We start from the raw sequence: 19877 nt of genomic DNA, 5'->3' as shown, positions 1-19877 counted from the left end.
ACTCGAGCAAAATCACGTGTCGAACTCTCTGTACGGAAGTCCGTCGTAGATTCGGAGGTAATGAAACCGTTAAAATTTCCTCTCGTGCTTTTGACATCCTACCTTGATATTGAAGACGATACAGCGAGGCTAATCCTTCGTTGACTGCGTCCGCAATGGCAATCCAGAATACGAACGGCAACTCTGATCAGCACCGTGATAAGTCAAACCCCCCACTTCCTGGCACCCCCCTGTTTCTGGCACCCACAAAAACGATGGGATCACAACCCAACCTCCTCATTACTATTAACTATTGATCCTCAACCACACCCACTACAATACAACTGCCAGCCTCACTAGGGCATTCAGAGTCGCTGGATTCAGCCGTAATAACCTCCTTTTCACCCGCTTCGATTTGAGCCCGATGGATATCCCTGATGTTCGCAAACTTCGTGTTGGGATCGATCTGAACAGTCTTCCTCTTCCTAACTGCAGCGTTGGTAACTTGAGCCCTCAGGTGAGCCAGCTGCTGCTGGGCAGCTGCCAGTTGCCAGGCCTGCTCTGAAGCCTTTTTCACCTTCCTGAACAGCAGCCGTTGAGTGCTGGTATCATTGTCGAGTTGGGTGTATAAGTGCAGTTGACCGCTGAGCTCTGCCAGCTTCCTGGGTGTCGACCAGACCACTGCAGAGGAAGCAGAATCCCATGGCTCAACAGGGTAGTTTGTTGACCATTATGGCATCGCTTTTGCCCCGACTGGTTGGTTTGGGTGTGGTGGGCTTAGCAGAAGGCTCAGGTAATACCATAGGGTTCATCAGGGGCTTAACCATCGCTACAGGGTGTAGACCAGTCCACTTCCAACCACTTCTGATGTTCGAGACTGATAGACCAGCAAGTCGAGCCTTCTGGTAACAGTCCAGGAAGTTCCTTTTACCTATAATGGTAGAGTCGTTCCATTGAGACAAGTAACCGAGCTCCTTCCGATAGGCTGACTTAACAGGGCTGAAGACAGACTGGTCAAGTGGCTGGAGGACATGAGAGGAGTGTGGTGGTAAGAACAGTAAATGGATATTGTTAATATAGCAATTCCACATGAAGTCTGTCGTCGTATGACTCCCATGCCCATCCACAATCAACAGTCGAGCCTCGCCCTCAGCCTCGGGCATAGTCTGTGGGATAAACACCTTCTCTAACCATTCAATGGCAGTTAAGTCTGTAGTCCAGCCATTATCTGTTGCTGTAAACTCCCACCCATCGTATGGAACCAGATGTAATGGAAACCACTGTTGTTGGACCGTCTTCCCTTGAAAATGATAAGAGGACGAAGTGCCCTACCCAAGGCTGAGATACACTCAATGATAGAGACCCATGCCCTCGACCCAGGTTGTTTCTTGCGAACAGACGTCGTCTCAGCCATGCCCAGCACTAACCCATTAGCTCCTGACCCTCGAGGATGCCAGTCTCATCCATATTATATCTGTTGGCTGGTTTGATGTCCTTGATCTCAGGGATAGCAAGGAACTTAAACCAGTTCCTAATGACCTCAGTAGATGCCCCATTAACGCGTCTAGAATCGATGGAACGACTTCTCTGAACCTTAATGATAGGGTTCCTTCTCACGAAGGCATAGATCCAGCCTTTCCTAATGGTTTGGTATCCCAGCAGCAGCCAGAACTCGCTCTGCGAATTCCTTCACCTGTTGGTGCGTTGGTGCGAGGCCCAGCGAAGCCTGAATGCGAACCCATTGTGCCAGCTACTCTCCTGGTCAGGAGACAGCCTCTGCCAGTCAGCAAAGCCACTTTCCTAGTCTGACCACCTTGGAGACGTAGTTGGAGGGTTGATCGTGGTATCCCATACTCCAATGAGGCTCTCTTTTGACTCTTGCCGTTTGAGATGTCCTCGAGAGCCTGACGAAGCTGATCTTCGGTATATTGAGGCATTAGATATAGAAGAAGGTATGTGCAAAAAATGAGCCCATTTGGACTCGAATTGAAAATGTTGTGATAAAAGGAGGTTGGGGGTGGGCATTGCGTTGTGGTGGATTTTCGCGTTTTTGTGGGTGCCAGAAACAGGGGGGTGCCGGGAAGTGGGGGGTTTGACTTAATGGGCCCAAGGTCGCAATCATAGGCGCGGGGTTGACTGGCTTGATCGCCGCCCAAGGCTTGAAAAAGGTGAGTGGGCATGTATTGTTGCACCGGTCCGTGTCAGAAATTGACACGATACCTCAGAGTGGCTTCAACGTGGTCGTTTTTGAACGTGATGAAAGCATAGCAGCTCGGCCGCGCGACTGGTCGATCCTCATCGGTTGGGGCATGAGCACACTCACAGAGCTGTTACCTGAGCAGATTGTGAAGAACTTCCCTCAAGGTATTTGCAATCCGCACCTTGAATTCAACGATTGGGACGAGAGCGTCATCGGGTACAACGGCGCTACCGGCGAAGTCATGTTCCAAAATTCGACACCAGGCGCTCGGCGGATCAGCAGACGACGCCTCCGCAAAGTCCTCGTTGAAGGGCTCGATATTCGCTGGGGCAAGTACCTCGACCAGATGATGCCCAGAAGTACCGAGATAAACCTCGTCTTCCGAGATGGAGAGAAATATGAAGCCGATTACGTCTTGGGAACAGACGGCGTCTCCTCCAAAGTCCGAGAATTCCTTATGGGGGTTGAGAAGGCTAGGCCAGTGCCATCAGGATACTCCATCGCGAACTGTGTCTGCAGGTACGGGGACGCACACAAGGTCAACGCCGTGGTGAAGGCACATTCTGTGTGCGCGCTCATGCTTGGAACAGCAAACCTAGCTGGATGTGGTGGTGAGTATTTGCACATTTGCCAGGTTTTCGTGCGTCTCTAAGCTCAGGTTGTAGTCATGTCTGCGGAGGATCCGAACGATGTTGCCAGTTGGGAGACCTTCTGGGTCAAGGTATGGCGCGGCCACTCCGTCAGCCTGAATGGCCAAGAAGCCATCGACTATGCAAAAAAGGATCTATCAGGAATTTGCGAGCCGTTCCGGTCTGCTCTAGAATGGACACCGGCAGGAAGCTCTTGCTATCTTGATGAGATGAAGTACTGGCTTCCTAGTCCTTGGGAGACACATGATGGAAGAGTGACCTTGGCAGGAGACGCCGCTCATCCCATGTTGCCGTGTAAGTCAGACTTGAGCGTGCGGTTACTGAGAAAACAGCCTTTTGGAACTAACGCCATCACTAGTCCGAGGCCAGGGACTTCAGCACGCGATCATTGATGTGCAAAACTATATAAATGCACTGTCAAAGTTGAGAGACGTTCGTGAGGGTACCAGCCGCAAAGGCACCATGGAAGCGTATGGTGCAGACGTCGTCAAGAGGGGCTCCGTTGCTGTGGCTCAATCTTTGAAAGAGGCAGAGAATTCGTTGAATCCGGACACTGTTGGGAATATGCTCATGGTCACCCAGGGACACGGGAGGTCTATATAAGACCCCAGATATGCGTTTCATGTAACAGATTATACACTGTCTTCGAGACCTTGCAGTCAGGCAAATCCCAGTACATGGTCCTCATAGCTACTAGAAAACTCAACATGCAACTTGGCTTGGGAGCATCGAAATCCCCAACAAACAAGTCAGCCATGAACAAGCATTCAACTATCTTCGTGGTGCCCAGCCAGCAGAAACCAGCCTCTGTTGGTACCTCATACGGCTACATTCAATGCGTCCAACGTCACCCATGCTAATGTTGTTTGGCTCAAACGACTCAACGTCGCTGTCTACGACCAGGTAGCACGTAACGAGTACCAAAGTAATTACTGGCGACTTTCTTGAAGAGATCGGAGTAAATCAAAGCACCCGAAAACATCCTTCCCCGAATATGGTGCAGTTCAAGGAGTGCTTGTAGAAGAACGGGCCCATTGTCGGGATTTTGTTGAAACGCTGTACAATGATTCTTTCAACACGGGTGGAAAGTTACTGTCAGCCTCTTGTCCACACAACTTCCTTACTGTGGGGAACATATGGCAGAGAGAAATATATGCATCGTCTTGGACATGCTCACAATGATTTGAATCCTGAAAACATCATGCTTAATATAGAGGATAGACCTGTGGTCAGTGACATGAGTTCGGCTAAGCTACTTGAGTCGGAATTATTTCAAATGGGTACGTCTGGTTGGAATTATGGGGTTTGAATGCATCAAGCAAGGTCAATTGTAAATTAGCTTGAAGAAGATCAAAGGGTGACTGCTGCGCCCTAAAGTGAAGAAATTCTAACTAGATCTCCCTTCTTGGTGTGTCTTTGGCAACTTTAGCACTGCTTGTTCGAGCCGTCAGTGTAGAAGAAGTCCTGGTTGATCTTGATGGCATCAACATGCCAAGTCTTGCCGTCATCGGTCGTCTTAATACCAGTTGAGGTAGCGCCGGTAAGCTGAAGTGAGTCACCGAAGGTCTTGTCGGCCTTGGCAAGGACGATGGTGAGGTTGCTCCAGCCTGAGAGTGTAAAGTTAGCGCATGAAAACACATCCCAAGACAAGATAGCAAACTCAATCAACTTACTGTAGGCAGGGAGGGTTCCGCAGGCGCCTTGGTAACACTCGTTGCTGGAGTAGATGTAGGTAGGGGCCTTGCCGTTGCCGTCCACTAGGCTCTTGCATCAGTATGGTTTCGTTGGTTGGGGGAGGTGAAGGAAATGCTTACCATCGGTCTGCTGCGAGACCATGGCACCGTTGATCCAAACCTTCTGGGTCACACCCTTGGAGGCATCGTAGACGACTAAAAGACAGTCAGTTTTCGGTACTACCACAGTCAAGAGACAGGCATCTGGAACGTACGCTCAAAGTCGACGTCGGATTTGGAGGGAATAGCGATGTAAGGCTGGGCAACCTGGGTGGCTGCGACTTATTAGTATACTTCTACAAATACGCAACTTTGGTGTTCATAAACTCACAGCCGGTAAAAGTGCTGGCAGCAACGCACCACTCGGTGTTGGAGGCAGGGCAACCACTATTAAGGGTCTCGTTAGCCAATGATGAATTTCAAACGAAACCTGAGCCAAATGTGTCTCACGCAGCAGAGTTATCGGGGGCCCAGTTCAAAAGAGGCTGGAAGAGATCGCTGCCCTGGTCGCTGACGGACTGCGAGATGCCAACCCAGATTGACATCCACGGCTGGTCGTCCTTGTTGCTAATGACGGTGCCGCAGGGAATGGATGGGGGAACAAGAGTGTAGGTGGCCTTGGTGATGACACTGCTGTCGGACCCGAGGGTGAACATGTTACCGAATTTCCACGCATCGTACTTGCCAGCAGCGACGATTCGCGCAGCGAGGGGGAGAACGGCAATGGAAGAGAATGAACGCATCTTGGCTGTTTGAGAGAAAAGAGTGAATGAATCAGAATGATAGGTCAGTATACAGCTGCAGAGTGCGAGGAGACAAGAAAAAGCCAAGACGCTAGGTTACATCCATCTTATAGTGCATCTTGGCTGTTTGAGAGAAAAGAGTGAATGAATCAGAATGATAGGTCAGTATACAGCTGCAGAGTGCGAGGAGACAAGAAAAAGCCAAGACGCTAGGTTACATCCATCTTATAGTAGTGTTTGCTGCGGTTTACTCCGTACATAGGGAGTAATCCAGGGATTAAAACTGGTCGCTTCGATGATTGACATGATTGACTCTGAGCGGCAAAACTCGCCGAGTTCAAATGAAGGGGTTTGCGACTGGGTTACGGCGGGTTTTCGTAGCGAGTATACGATGCCCATTTACTGGGGTTAGCCATGCTGACAACTCTTGATTGGCTTAGCGGCAAATCGGCACAACTCTGAGCGGCTGTTTCGGGGAGGGTTCACCAACTGAGCATGTTTAAACTAAGAGCCGCCTTAAATGCGCGTGGGTATCTGTCTATCCACGACTCGGGCGATCAAGAGCCTTGATTGCATCTAATCTAGGTTGCCGGTGGGAGCTGCTAGCTTTGACGTGACGATCATCGCAAGTTGCTGCAGCCCCGAACCTTCAAATTCTGCCCAATTACGCTTGAATTTGAATGACAATTTATCAACGGATTGCAAGCTGGAATTCTCGCCTCATTGGAACACAATCTCATTACATATTTACTCAGTAGTGTTTCTTGCCGTGGTCAATCCATTCGGATTCCGCCTTGTTGGCAAGTTTTGTCTGTCTCTCGCACAAGGAAGCCTCCAAGTGCAGTTTTTCCTCTTCCCACTGGATGACATTGAGTACAAACATCACCGCATCACGATTGGCCTCACGAAGCTCGACAAATGACTACACAGCGCAGCCAATTTTTCATCTTTTCTTGCTCTTTATCCCCTTTGACGTTACCGAGGCGCGATGGCAGTGTCCACAATAATTAGATAGTCATGACAAACTTACTGGTTTGTCGGTGGGCTGGTGCAATGGGCTCTGAACCTTCGAGGGCAACGGCCACTTCAACACACCAGATTACATTCTGAAGGGCCAGCCGCTTCACAGCTCTCATTTAACGCATCCTTACGTTCTAGTCCAGATCTCTTAGAAGGATTTTCGAGCATATCGGAAGGAAACGAGAGGGAAGACCAGTGACGTGCTCCCTATTATCGGGCGCCTGAGAGCTCATGAATGTCGTCTGATGTGACATTTGCAAATAATGGCACTTTCTCCTCGGATACTATGTGATTTCAATTGCATGTTCACTTCATCGCCAGTGACACCTATAACTAGTGGATGTCTATTCTCGTCTGTCCATGCGCCTTGGTCTGGATCAAGCCAACTAATGGCCCTACTTGGCTGAGCCTCAGATTTGTAACTTTTGTAGGGCTCTGCCTCTGATATGTTTGAGATTCTTGGATATCAGAGCGCTAGTTTTGCACCTCTACCTTGCCCACTGCACAGGTTAGTCTTGAACGTGATCCGTTCAAAGGCTAGAGAATGAGAAGAGCGACCCAGCAAGACGAGCTACTCTGAGCCTGGCTCAACTCTTCAAGTTCTTCAAGTGTGTCCCTGAAAAGTCCTAAAATTTGTCTTTTCTTGCGATCGCTGACTTTTGGGTTGGGGTAGATAAGTGCTCGAATAACCACACTCGTCGTCACCAGACACTGAAGCACATGGAAAGCGACTTTCGTGAGGGCGGATATTCGGCACGTCTATGGGGAACCCCCGGATAAGCTTAAAACTTGGATGCACACTTGCGTAGCTTTAAAATGACCCGTCCCCTCGGAACGACTTAAGAAGAGCCAGAATACTATTGCTCTGTTGCAAGTCAATCATCAACTGATTCGTGCTTCAATGCTTCGATCAGCTGGACCAAGAGAACGGACCATAATGCCCCGAATCAATTCGGAACCGATAGCGAGAGTGACTTTTTGAGCATTCTGCAATCACCCCACCATGTCCAATATTAGCCACAGATAGACTTCGTCCCTGCACAGGCAGCACCCTTGCAGCAGTTACTCAACATCAGACGGCGTGCGCCACATGACGAGGCGAACTGAGAACGGACCTTGAGATGCAGCGTCCAAGTTTCCTGACGGCTGAGGTCGATACTTCATGTTAGTTCCATTTCGCCAGTAGGTGAGGCTTGAACATCGTCACGATTCTCCTGGGCGTAAAAGTATTCACAAGTCGCAACGATGTGCCAATCTTTCTATTGGCGTCGTTCCACCGATCGCGTGGGTCACAAGGTGGTAACGGTGGAAAGTGGTAGAAGTAAGAAAAGTAATTCGTGGCAGTGGTGGTTAGTCAAGTTCCCCTCCTGCAGTGTTTACCCAGAACGCCATGCCATGCGATCCTGATATGTAATCCGTACAACAAATCAAACAACCCATTACTTTAGGTATCTCATGCCTCCTTTCTTCAGGCTCTCTCTCACTTTCCCCCACCCTCTCAGTCACCCAGACTCATCCATCCCCACGTACCCAGACCACCAGCAAGGACGATGAATGTCAGGATACCCGCGCCAGCCTTATCCGCCGTCGTGATAGGCTCCGGCTCAATGTTGTCCTTACTCTTGCTTCCTGCATCAGGATCACCCGCTGAAATACCACCCGTCGAATTCGTCACAGGCGGCGCGGAATCCTCGATAAGAAGACTTGACACAGCAGCCAAGACGTTCATGACTTCACCGGCACCAGAGGTCTTGTCGACGGCCGGGTCCACATAGACTTGCTCGTTCCAGTAGAAGCCGCAGGTGCGACCCTCGGCGCCACCCGTGCACTGGTTGACGGCGTGCTGCGTCGACTCCTTGAGGACGGGCAGAATCTTGTCCTTCATAAAGGGGGCGACCTGCGTGACGACGGACATCCAGCGGTGGACGTAGCCCTTGAAGGACAACATGTCGGCGGTGCACTGGCCCTTGCGGCCCTCGCAGGCCAGCTCGTAGGCGGTGTTGTTGGGGAAGAAGTTGAGGAAGAGGGACTCTGTCATCTTTTCGATGCGGCCTTTCCAGACGTCGGAACCGTTGGTCTGGTCAAGGTCAGTATGAGGTCGTAGCTAGAGGGTTTGACCTGCATTCGTGAGGTGGAACTTACGTAGTTATACATGAAAGCGGCGCCCTGCGTGAGAATGGCCGCGTTGTAAGAGAATTGCTGCTTGTTGACGTCGGTGCAGTTGTGCTCGACGTGACCGCCGTCGTAGACGTTCCAGGACTCGTGGTCAATGTAGTTGACGGCCCAGAGCCAGTCCCAGGTCTTCTCGGCGTGCTGCGCGTACGTGTCGTTGTTGGTGTATCTGGCGAGGCGGGCGCCAATGTTGAAGAAACATCCGTTTGCGATGGCTGCGACATGTGTTAGCTACCTCTACGTCCCGAACATCCCCTCCCATGAACCTAAATTTCGCTCGGGGTTCGCATACTGTTCTTGTAGTTGTATCCAGCGTTGGAAAAAGGCACCTGCCATCTCAGACCTCCACCGCAGGTGTCATCGTGACGATCGGGGCTCGCCTGCGTCGTCCACACGGCCTGCGCCAGTGCCAGCCACTGAGGCTTCTCTTCGGGCGGGTTCGGGAACTTGTTCTCTGCGGCCAACATGGCGGACATGCCCCAGAAGCCTTGGTCGTCGTTACCCAGGGATGCGGTGTGGTTTGGCGGCATGTAGTCGGCATTGGGGCCGGTCTGGTGAAGCATGCCCTGCATGACGAGGTCGTTGTAGGCCGAGTCGCCCGTCAGCTTCCAGTAGTCGATGTAAGTGCCCATCATGGCGCCTCCTTCCCACCAGTAGTAGTCGCCCTTGTGCTCGGTTGGCGGACCGGGTAGAATACCGGGGATCTCGCCGGTCTGGTTGCCCTTGTACTGTTTGATGAGGTCGTATGCGAGCATTTTTGCTGACTTTTTTATGTTGTCTGAATCGTGGGGAAAGAAGCGGTGTTAGCAGGAGGGATTTTGCGGGATGATGGGCCGCATTGCATTTCATCGTGGGGCGCGATGATGATCGTGGGGTGAGAGGTGCTCGGCCTGCTTACCAGTTGTGTCGATGGTGTACTGCGCGTTGACGGCGGGGAGGCTGCCGACGAGCAAGAGTGCCGCCGAAGCGGCAGAAGCGAGTGAAGCGACCATGGCGAAGAGCCGGTCTACGGAAGAAGACGTAAAGCGCTGCTGAATGAGGAATCAAGATTGGTGAGTTGTAATGCAAGATCCCTTAGAATCGGGTGGAGAAGGCGGTCGAATCGATTTATCGGTCGAAGCGGTTCGGGGTGACGTGTGAGTTGAAATGAAACTGAATGAGTCGACTGTGACTGAAAATGAAAGCCGGGTCGAAGTTTGAAAAAGAAGGTTTTTCGTTTATGAGAAGCGACTGTTCATGAATGGGCGGCGCCAAAGGTAGAAGGGGGCCGTAAAAGAAACTGTGGCTGCGGTGAGAGGTGTCGGTCGGTCGATCGGTCGGTCAGAAATTCGTATTCGTCGTCGGAAGCGAGTGTCGATGTTTATTTACTACGATTGATTTCCCTGATTGGGAGTTCGGCCGGTATGAAAAAGTGAAAATGCTGTGGCGAGAAATGAAGCGAAGGTTGTAGTTTGGTGTGTAAACTGTGCGTGTTTATTCGAGTTGAGGTGGAGGAATAAACGATGGACGGGTGTGAGTTGGGGATGGTTGCAGGTTAACCAACAGAGCTTTGTCTTCTCACAGCTCAGAATCAGGATGCACGGGAAAGGGAAGGAAAAGGGGGGGAAACAGGCTTTCAAGGCCACTTTTTTTTCTTCCTTCTCGGCAACTCTGGGCTTTTTGGGAACACAAGAAAATGGGAATCAACAGACACGGAAGACAGACCACAGGAGGGCACAGGATGACGCGGTAGAAATCAGTCTTGGTGGCCGCCAAAGTCTTGGTATTCTTGGTAAAGTCTTGGCCTTCTGGGCATCGGGGCTGTGCAGCAAATGAGAAGTTGAGAAGATGCCTGGGCCGGGCAGCACTCGAGCACCCTTCACAAGGTTCGACAGCAGCAAGGGCCCCCTTTGGACCAAATAGACCAGATGGATTTCGTGAGATGCCGCCAGTCTCGGGGCTATCCATTCTATCCAAGGCTCACAGGGCGGTTACGGTCCCACCGTTCATGGTTTGCCTCTTCCGCCATCTGCAAGGGCAGGCGACGCGGGCAGCACGAAGGATCACCTCACCTCATGCAGCAGAGACCCGGGAACTGGAAGACGGGCTGTTGAATGCAAACACGGACCACACCAACCGAGTGAACCCCTATGGAGAGAGAGAACTAGAAAGATGGATGGATGGATGGATAGGCTGGGGGAATGGGGTGTGACATGGTCTACCGCTCAATGTCAATGGAACAATCGCGAGTGATGGCTGGGAACAGACGGATAGGGACGAACTACAATCGACCAGACGCCATTTGGGTTCAAGGAGAACCCAAGACGACGAGTCCCGCGAAAGAGCACGCCTAAAAGCCTCTCTCAAACAGGACCAGCCATCCCTACCCGACAACGAACATTGCCAAGACTCATTCCTCGCCAAATACGCGGGGACTCGGGAGTCCTCTCTCTGCCCGTCATCCTACAGGCTACGGGGTGTTAGAACTTGAGAGGGATTGTCACGACTCACGGCCCACGGGCATCATACGCTCCGAAGGGTTAGGCAAGGGGATCGCAGAGGGCAGAAGGAGCCCTGCCTTCAATGGGCTTCAATGTGGATATGGTTGATGCCTCTGAAGCCCCGAAAAGCACAAAACGGGGACGAAGGCACGATGGATCCAGGGGTCGCTCAGAGCTAAGGCTCAGCAGCGCCTTGGCGATGGCGATGGCGTCTCAGGGCCGGCGAGGGAGATTGATGTTGAGTGCGACTGAGAGGCTGAGGCCCGGTGGTGCTCTGTGATGCGTCAGACAGAGTGGCCGCTGATCGTTGACTCGCGGTTTTGAGATGAGCAGCGATCGGCCGTCCAACACATGGGAAGAGCCGTTGGAGGGATGGTCCAGGCCAGGTACGCGAACTTTAAGGGCTGGATTGGTTGTACGGATACAATGAAGCGCAACAAAGGTGGCAGAGCAGAAAGGGATTAAGTGCCGGAGAATGCCAAGCAAACGAAGGGAATTGAAAGCAAATCAATAGCAGGAATCGGGTCAAAATGCAAGTCTGTATGTATGTCGGTAAGGACTGAGCAGTGAGAAGTAAGAGCTCGTGTCTGCGTCTCATCCCAACAGGTAAGTAAGTACCTACTGTGCTGCAGGATAAAAGTTAGTCAGCTGCAACACCTCGGATGGCATGTCAGCTCAGGTCACTTCGGGCTGTCAGCTCTGCTCAGCTCATTCGCCTTGTGCGCAAGGCAAGCTGTCAGACGGCAGACAGGCCAGGTTGAATACGAATTATGAGACCGTGATACGAGTTACAGGTCCCGACACGCGCGATGAAAGACAGAATGCAAGTACAGAGGAGAATAAACCCAAAAAACAGGTTCACATCCCTTTCTTCAAGCTTGGCCTTGAGTGCATAACCGGCAGGCTTGGGCATTGTGTTGTTTATGTACGCCAAGGAGCGATCGGTTCGGCCAAGGCAGATCACACGACGGTAGAGAGCCGGACGCCGCGGGGGATATGAGCGACTTGGAGCGAGTGCCACCGGTTGCCGTGTGAGCTGCCAACACATCGCGTGTGTTTGGGCGATGGCAAGTCAAACTGGCGATCGTTTTTTCCAAACATTGGCTGGCTTGGTGTCTTGACAAGTCTTGGTCAAAAGTGAGAGGGATTCAGAGTGAAAGTGAGAGTGAGAGTGAGAGTGGCACATGAGTGAGAGTCAACGTGAACTGAGGAAAGAGCAGAGGGACAGCGGGTGGTGGAATTTGGAAAGGCACCGAGGGGAGGGATTGGCAACTGGAGAAGGAAAGAACACCTGGGGTGCTGGAGTGCTGGAGAAGGAAGGAAGGAACCTCCCCGTGGCTGCCCTGGAAGGAAGGTCTCGACCGCAATTAACCTTAGTCTTCATTCACACTGTACGTATCCCCACTGGCCCCACCAAACCTTGTAACGCAGCCAGTGGCTACGCAGTGCCAAGGCCACCGGGAATTTGGAAGGAACTCTCAATTTCCTGCCTCAAATAGGGGGCAGCTGCACAGTGACTATCTGACAGTGCAGCACACGGCCACTAACGGTACGTGCCTTCTCCGTGGACTATACGGAACGACCAATCACGTGCGGCTCCAATAACTGACAGCTTTGAGCCGCCAAGACTCCATTAAATCAGCACCATGGCCCACCTTGTCAACCTGGAAACCTCAGGTTTACCATTTTCCCCTGACCTCCCAACGGCACCCGAAATCCCCGGACGGCGCCTATCAAGTACGTACCTGGCACGACATCTTTCCCTCTCCGCGACTTCTTCACATGTACAGGGCGCAGTCTCTGTTGTGTGTACGAGTATCCGTATGGATACGGAGTACGGTCAATATGCACGTCGATAGACCCGAGGCTTCTTTGTTTCGTTTCCTCTTCCAACCTCAATCACTTGAAAACTGAAGCATCGCCTGTGTGGTTTGAGAGCCATCCCTGCGCCATCATCCTTGTCCAGCTGGCAAAGGAATCCCCCGAGATTAACACTACTCCCGCAATCCCTACAAACGAGCCTCATCGCGGGAACATGGCACGCCGGCCAAGATCGACTGCCCCTCGTGGTGCTCTATGGATAGACCCTAGCGTCCCAAACTTTTAACATAATCAACAGATTCCTGCCTTTAGACATGCGGCACGCCGGCGCCGTGGAGCCACCTCCGGATCGGACGGCCGCCCTATGTCAATGCCGAGACCTGGGAGAGCCGTGACTCTGGGGTTTGCCGCTCGAGTTCTGGATTCAGCACTGGCTATGCAGCCGGTTCGGTTGTTGATATGGCATGTTGAAGAGCTGGAGCGGGTAACATTTCCCAGCCGCTGGCTATCCACCCTCATTATCAATCTTTTTGTACTGAGATTGACCAACTGTGACTCAAATTGACGCATTGCAGCACGCGGCCTACATTCTCTTTACGACAATCCTATACAGACTGTGAATGCTGCAATATATCTGCGAGGCACATCAGCCGCATAGAGGCTTACGTGAGATGCTAGTTATATCTTATCAACGACGCTGGTCGGCTATCGCTGGACAAGGCAGCAAGACGCATGTTGGCTGACTTGCACGAAGCTTCTACCTCATTAAGGCCCGATAGAGGGATGTCAGTCAGCAAGCTAATGGACCCAAAATGTCGAAGACTCTCGCTGTCGCAACCACTGTGTTATTGCCATATAACAACTCGTGGCTATCGTCGACACCTTCTGACTTGTGATACTTCACACCAGAGTAATCCGATCATCATGGCCGTTCCAGACTGGATACTTTACGTCGCGGGCCTGGTTGCCTATCAGCTCGCGAACCGGTGCGCACATCAAATAGTCAAACGAGCAAACCCAGACTTCTACAAGACCTTGGAGACGGACAAGCATCGCAAATTGGCTCCTTATTTTGTCTTCCCGCTAGGTTTCCTCTTGACGTTGATCACAACACCCATCTGTATCGCGGCATACAATGATACGTCCTCCGCCACCGAAATATTCGGGCTCGACCGCCCCTTCACCACCAACGGCAAGGTTTGTCTTGCCTCTCGAGCCATCCTCTGGACCTCTGAGCTGCCACTTCTCAGCTATTCCCCTGAATACGTCACCCATCACGTCCTCTCGCTCTCATCCCTCGGGCTCTTCCTCATTGGCCGGGGCCCAAGGCGACCTCTCTATCTAATCTACGCCGGCCTGGTGACGGAGCTGTTCTATGATACTGCCGTGTTGATGCGATTCCACGGCCGCACAACGTCAAACTCACCATTGCTCCGAAAGATCCTCCCTGCGAATGTACTTTCGATGGTGTTGCTCAGACTTCTCCCAATCATAGCACACAGCATGGCAATGCCGGAAACACGAGCAGACTACCTCGGCGGGATTGCATCTTATTGCATTCATATATGCCGTTTAAGCTTTGTCCAGCTGGGGTCCCTAGGATACATCAACGCCACGGTAGGCAGAAAATCTAGGCTGGCTCCCACGGATGCCGCGGACAACGTATTCGAGAAACCAAGAAGTTCGGTCAGGAGCTTAATACAACGTCCCATGGCCTTGGTTGTCGGTGCCGCCATTGTTGTTACGGCGCTGACCTTTAAAGAGTTGGATTTCGTCAGATCATTGTCGTAGGCTACTGATGTGTCATGGCTCTGACCCATGCGCCAGTGCTCTCAATCGGCTCGGATTGTCAGGGGTTTGATCACAAAGTGTCACACATAGCGGGAAGCGGGTTTAACCAAATGTGGTATCTTGAAATCTGTATATGCATGCCCTTATCCAGTGGCTAACAGTATGTAGAGAAGAGAAATATAGTACATGAAATGATACACAGCACACACGCTAGTTCTCGCCCCTTATGCAACGGTGGCGCCCGTCAGAGTGAAGGAGTAGTCCAGGCCCTTGTTGGCATCGCTGCTAGCGAGCTGGAAACCGTTGTACTGGATCAGAGTCTTGGGGGTGTTGGCAACGACCAAGCTGGCTTCCTCGCCGCTGGCGATCTCAGCAGAGCCGGCACCGTTCGCGAGCTGCACGTAGCGGACCGAGCTGGAGCCCTTAATGGCGAGGTGGGCGGTGAACTCGCCAGCCGAGGTGATCTTGACGTCGACCTTGCCGCCGGAAGTCGTCAGGGGCATAATGTTGGCACCCATGTAACGGGGGGCGCGAGCGGACTTGACCTTGTAGCCGTCGCCAGACTTGTCAACGTTGGCAAAGTTGACGCTGTCCTTGGCCTGGTTGAAGATCTCCTGGGCCTGGTCGTGGCCGATGTCGACGTAGGCCATGTGGGCCCAGTACTTGCCGACAATCTCGCCGGCGGTGGTGTTGCCGGCGACGCGGTTGAGGGTGTGGAGGGGCGTCTCGTTGCTGTTCGCCTCGTACTGGACCATCATCTGGTGAAGAGTGTCCTTGCCGAGGCCGGCAATGTTGTCCGGGTTGTTGGTGAGGTAGGTCAGGAACGGCCAGGCCTGGTAGTAGTTACCAGAGTCAACGGTGCCGTCGACAATGACCTGGAAGGAGTCGCCAAGGACCTTGTTGACCTCGAACTCGGTGCGGCCCTCGGGGGACTTGTGCTTGGTGCGGGCGTCGGCGCAGAGGGGCGAGGTGTTGTAGGTGTCGGCAACCCAGTTGGCGACCGTCTCCCACCAGGCACCGGTGCGCTCCTGATCGACCCAGGTGCGCTGGTGGTAGTGCAGGGCGTGGCCGTACTCGTGGACGGTGACGCCCGGGGTGGCGAGGTAGGTGTCGACGACCTCGAGCCAGCCGGCGCCGGACTCGTACTCCGAGTGCATCACGCCGGCGGCGTTGTCGAGCTTGGAGACGGAGTAGACGTTGGTCTTGTAGTAAGGGCCGTTGTCGGAGCCCTCGTTGAACGAGAGTCCAGAGGACCGCCAGCCGAGGGTGTTGACGAAGCACTCGTAGGCGCCCTCGAGCATGGCGAGGGAATCATCGGCGGAGCTGCCGCCGGCGTAGACGCGGAAGTGGGCAGAGTCCTTGAAGTCGCTGCCGCCGGGGCCGGCCTTGGTCTGGGCCTCGAATTCGGCGGGCTCAGCACGCGCGACTACCTTGGGGGCGCCTGCCTGAGGAGCCGCATGGATGCCGGTGGTGAGGGCGAGGAAGATTGTGAAGAGAAGTTGGTTTGACCTGGCCATCTTGGGCAACCTGTTGTATGTGTACGTTGAAGAAAAGAGCGAATGAACGAATGAACAAATGAGCGAACGAAGAAAGACAGAGGCTTTCTTGCAAAGAATGAAATCGAGATGGATGAGAACTTGATCGGAGACTACTCCTCCTTTCAGTCCAAGCGATCGAGGAGCGCCATCTTTTGTAAGTAGAAGCGCCAACTTCGCCAAGACTCTCTGGTAAGGATTATTTCCTCTTCGAGCCAAGACGTATGATGCAAAGCAGGCAAACACACACACGGTGACCTGGTGATCTACGGATACAGCCCGGCCTGGTCACAGTCCAATGGTCCACAGGGCGAAATCCTTTGCTGCGTACGGACAATTTGGAGTTGGTGTTGAGAGGCGTAACGCGCTGGCCCTTGTTAGTTGAGACTGGGCCCGTCCATGGGGGCTCGATGGACTGTTTCTAAGAAAGTGTTGGCAATTTGCGATGAAACGGTGGGCAGAATACACCAATCAGCACCGATGCGTATTGGCCCCTCGCTGGCCTTATTCGTGTTGTTCCCTGCATCGATCACCTCAAAAAGAATATCCTAGTCTTTACCCTAGACCCGGTAGGTACAGATTAAGTAGATATCTCATGATTGATGGATTTCAAGCTTGCCAAATGGACCGAATCTGTTCCCGGTCGGGCGTCTCGCTGCTGTAGAATACAGTAAGTGAGCTACCAGAAGTCACATCTACTTGTCCAAGGGAACATGGAGAGGAGAAGTCTCATCCGAACTCCCAAGTAGGGGGTGCATACGCCAATGACTTCGATATTGGATCTCCTCGACGAATCCACCACTTCAAAATGACGCTGATCTCGTTCTCTCCGAATGTCAAGGTCCCCCCTCCCAAGGACATCTACAAGTAGACGATGGCTTCATCCCACTCAACCGAAGGACCCGTACTCCGTAACGTGCCACTCGCTAAACGCTGACAGAATATGCCTTAGTCAAAAGATCACACACGGACCCCATTATTCTCTGACACGCTTCCCTGCTGCCCTTCATCATGATTGGCGGCAATATACCCGCAAGTGATTTAAAGTGATTTAAAGTCCTCGGAAACTTCCCCTGAGCCTTTATGGTTAGTTTACACAACACTCCCGACTTCTTGGGTAATGGTATCCGTAACAAAGGCGACTATTTCCCCATTTTCCGCCTAGCCCTTTCGCTATCGCATCGCAATACGACCGACCGTTTGTGGCAAGGCACCACCCAGCGCCCCTAGGCGCATCTGTGACTTTGACCTGCTGTTTTAGTCACAATACAGTGGTTCTTAATGCTACAGTAGCAACAACTCAAGCAGACTTCAATCGAAAGTAGGAGAAAGCCTTTCCAGCAACCACTTACCACTTTAACATCAATCGATGTCAGACTGGCGAAATGAGAGCAAAAGGGCTACTGGACCTAGAATACCAACTGATCACGAACACTGTAGGTAGTGATGCCAATTTGAACTTTATCGAGTCATGTCAGCCAACAGAGCCCCTCCAATGTGGGCTAGATTTGCTACGGGTTGTGGGAGAGGATCTTCAACAAAGGAACTTTGTTAAAGTGTTCTCCTTCTCAATTTCTTTGCACTCAGCTGGAAAAGAAAGGTCGGCGAAGAATGCTGTGCCTTCTAATGAGACGGCATATTGATTCACGTAAGAGGATAAAGACTCAGTCAAAATGCTTGCTTACTATCGAGGGTTGCTGAGACTCAGAGATTGCCAAGTCGGCAGGAACGGTGCAACACAACTTGAATGGCCCCAACTCTCGGTCCTTATATCTATTGTGCCAAGTCCTGGATGCAAATGACTTGGAATTGGCAAGACTGTAAGTTCATGTTGGTATCTCAGTTCTACTTTGCTGGGCAAGTATCTAGAACTCGGGAATCCCTGCAATCAGGTGCCCAACTTAGACAATAGCATCAGGGACTTTCAAACAGACCAAGCATGCAACTTTGATCAAGTTTCATCATTACCAGAATAATCCTCTCAATTGCTTGATTATGACGCATTCCTAAGATCCTAAAGTGAAGTTTATGTCAACGAAATTGGGCCTGATGAGTTCACGATCTGTCGGAGCGAAAGGCCTCAATAAAAGAATAAGCATAGACGCCTAGTATCTCTTCGATATCGTGGGTCAACATGTAACTGTATTGTGCTCTTTTATCCACCTGGACTTGACTCAGACCTCTCGCTCCCAAGATGCTCGAGTTAACGGGGCGGCAGAACTTGATCTTCGCCTCATTTCCAGAATATGGTCCCTAAATGCGGTCTGATCCTTCGGCATCCCGCAATATCGTACATTATGTCGCTATTATTTTCGCTTTGCGTTTGACCAAACAACCCTTGAAGTGCGGGCATCATTTACTTTTGTCCTGCTAATCCAGATCAACGCTGCTTATAGACATCTCAGCACCCCAATGGACCAAGAGTCCAAGAAAGCACTGGAATTCAATTCTAATTCTAAATTCTCTTCAGAAAATAGAGATAAAGAGAATGAAAAGACAGGTGAGACCTTTTTATTCCCCACTAGGGCGGTGTGCTAAATGACTGCCTTGCCACCTCATCGAGTCTATGACCAGACGACTGCAGTCCGCCGTGATGGTTATAAGATAGCGATAGATGTAATTACTCAAGTATTCGATCGAGACATCTAGCTTTTCAGCCACGGTCCAGAGTCATTCGGCATTGTTTCTAGCCTTAGTTGCGAGCAGACTTCCACATCGCTGGCACGACCCAGCGCCGGAAAGAGTTGGGTATACATAGCACGGCATGGCCGCTTCGCCGATATTCCGCGGTGTACAGAAAATGGATATTTCGGACAAGTTCACGATGATCGGAGATCCAGCACAGAACATCAGGCTGGTACGCAAGGATTCTGGGCGAGGTGCTTCAAGTTTGCTCCGGTGATACCAATTGATGTCGTTGATATGTTCTATCACAGCAAACTTTATGGATTAGTGAGCGTGAAGGCGACGTCACCCGTGCTTGCGCCTCCTTTACAGGTTGACTTGAAACTACCACTCGGGCATGTTGCTCTCGCAGCCCGAATACATCCTTCCCAGCGGCCTTTAGATACATTGATCGTGGCTCCCGAGGCGGTCGGATTTAGGGTGAACTTCGCGGTTCCTGATACGCCCGTAGTGCTCTTCGGGGCGCCGCCGCATTTCTGGATAGACCCTGCGATGCCGCCGCAGATAGCCAGTGTAGCGACGTTCATGTCGTGGGTATCAATCTTGCTATAGTAATTCATTAGCTCCACGGCTTCCTATGCATCCTGGGTATGGATGGTGACTTACGCGTTCTTGTCTGTGCACGTAGTGCCAGTTACGGCTGCTGGATTGACATCCTTCGACGCGCGGATTTCTAGGATGTTGTCATTCGCCTGCGGAAGTATGGGGCTTGGCACCGCGGCAGAAAGACCGGAGAAGAACAACAGAGCCGAGGCGAGGTTGGCGATTAGCATTTTGGCGTTGACAAAGAGGTAGGTGCAACACAGTTACTGAGTAGAGTAAGAATAAAGTTTCATCTACTTGGGCCTGCCAAGACAGACTAGAACTTGAAGATATGGTGAGCAAAGGCCTCGAGAACAGCAAACCGTGAGGTGTTGAATCTAGATGCAACGTCAGAAGGCCAAGACGGGTGATTTGTACGAGGGCAGAGTCAATGACTCTGCAGGGGCACTATCGCAGATTTGCGGCTGTGATGTGAGCTAGTTGTTCCAGCAGGGATGCACTTCAGACGACAACGGTTTCGGTCTG

The 19877-nt window shown here is 51.9% G+C and overlaps 6 protein-coding genes across 6 annotated transcripts; 2 read left to right on the top strand and 4 right to left on the bottom strand.

Annotated features, from left to right (window-relative positions):
* Window positions 1–2288: 2288 nt before the first annotated feature.
* On the top strand, window positions 2289–3432 carry HER10_EVM0010132 (uncharacterized protein; the record flags this gene model as incomplete). The annotated part of the gene is made up of 3 exons (XM_035479601.1): window positions 2289–2790; window positions 2845–3123; window positions 3188–3432. The coding sequence occupies 3 exons, from the start codon at window positions 2289–2291 to the stop codon at window positions 3430–3432; spliced, it is 1026 nt and encodes a 341-aa protein (XP_035334314.1).
* An 822-nt stretch (window positions 3433–4254) lies between these two features.
* HER10_EVM0009988 (uncharacterized protein) lies at window positions 4255–5305 on the bottom strand (the record flags this gene model as incomplete). The annotated part of the gene is made up of 6 exons (XM_035479458.1): window positions 4255–4436; window positions 4503–4586; window positions 4644–4718; window positions 4778–4837; window positions 4894–4949; window positions 5013–5305. 6 exons carry the CDS (start codon window positions 5303–5305, stop codon window positions 4255–4257), a joined length of 750 nt encoding a protein of 249 aa, XP_035334306.1.
* A 2274-nt stretch (window positions 5306–7579) lies between these two features.
* HER10_EVM0012837 (glycosyl hydrolase family 76) lies at window positions 7580–10327 on the bottom strand. The gene is made up of 4 exons (XM_035482219.1): window positions 9396–10327; window positions 8790–9275; window positions 8468–8712; window positions 7580–8402 (listed from the first exon to the last, which is right to left on the bottom strand). Exons 1-4 carry the CDS (start codon window positions 9487–9489, stop codon window positions 7824–7826), a joined length of 1404 nt encoding a protein of 467 aa, XP_035334507.1. The 5' UTR covers window positions 9490–10327; the 3' UTR covers window positions 7580–7823.
* A 2725-nt stretch (window positions 10328–13052) lies between these two features.
* HER10_EVM0003575 (uncharacterized protein) lies at window positions 13053–14589 on the top strand (the record flags this gene model as incomplete). Its single annotated transcript, XM_035473247.1, has 1 exon — window positions 13053–14589. Exon 1 carries the CDS (start codon window positions 13531–13533, stop codon window positions 14587–14589), a length of 1059 nt encoding a protein of 352 aa, XP_035333860.1. The 5' UTR covers window positions 13053–13530.
* Window positions 14590–14813: 224 nt separating this feature from the next.
* Window positions 14814–16106, bottom strand: HER10_EVM0007029 (uncharacterized protein; the record flags this gene model as incomplete). The annotated part of the gene is made up of 2 exons (XM_035476596.1): window positions 14814–15593; window positions 15672–16106. The coding sequence occupies 2 exons, from the start codon at window positions 16104–16106 to the stop codon at window positions 14814–14816; spliced, it is 1215 nt and encodes a 404-aa protein (XP_035334094.1).
* A 2960-nt stretch (window positions 16107–19066) lies between these two features.
* On the bottom strand, window positions 19067–19582 carry HER10_EVM0011747 (uncharacterized protein; the record flags this gene model as incomplete). Its single annotated transcript, XM_035481170.1, has 2 exons — window positions 19067–19355; window positions 19416–19582. The coding sequence occupies 2 exons, from the start codon at window positions 19580–19582 to the stop codon at window positions 19067–19069; spliced, it is 456 nt and encodes a 151-aa protein (XP_035334434.1).
* Window positions 19583–19877: the final 295 nt, after the last annotated feature.

This window comes from Colletotrichum scovillei (genome assembly GCF_011075155.1).
Source record: "Colletotrichum scovillei strain TJNH1 chromosome Unknown Contig00005, whole genome shotgun sequence".
Lineage (NCBI taxonomy): Eukaryota > Fungi > Ascomycota > Sordariomycetes > Glomerellales > Glomerellaceae > Colletotrichum > Colletotrichum scovillei.
The sequence above is the reverse complement of the archived record's forward strand: the minus strand, read 5'-3'. Positions and strand labels throughout refer to the sequence as shown.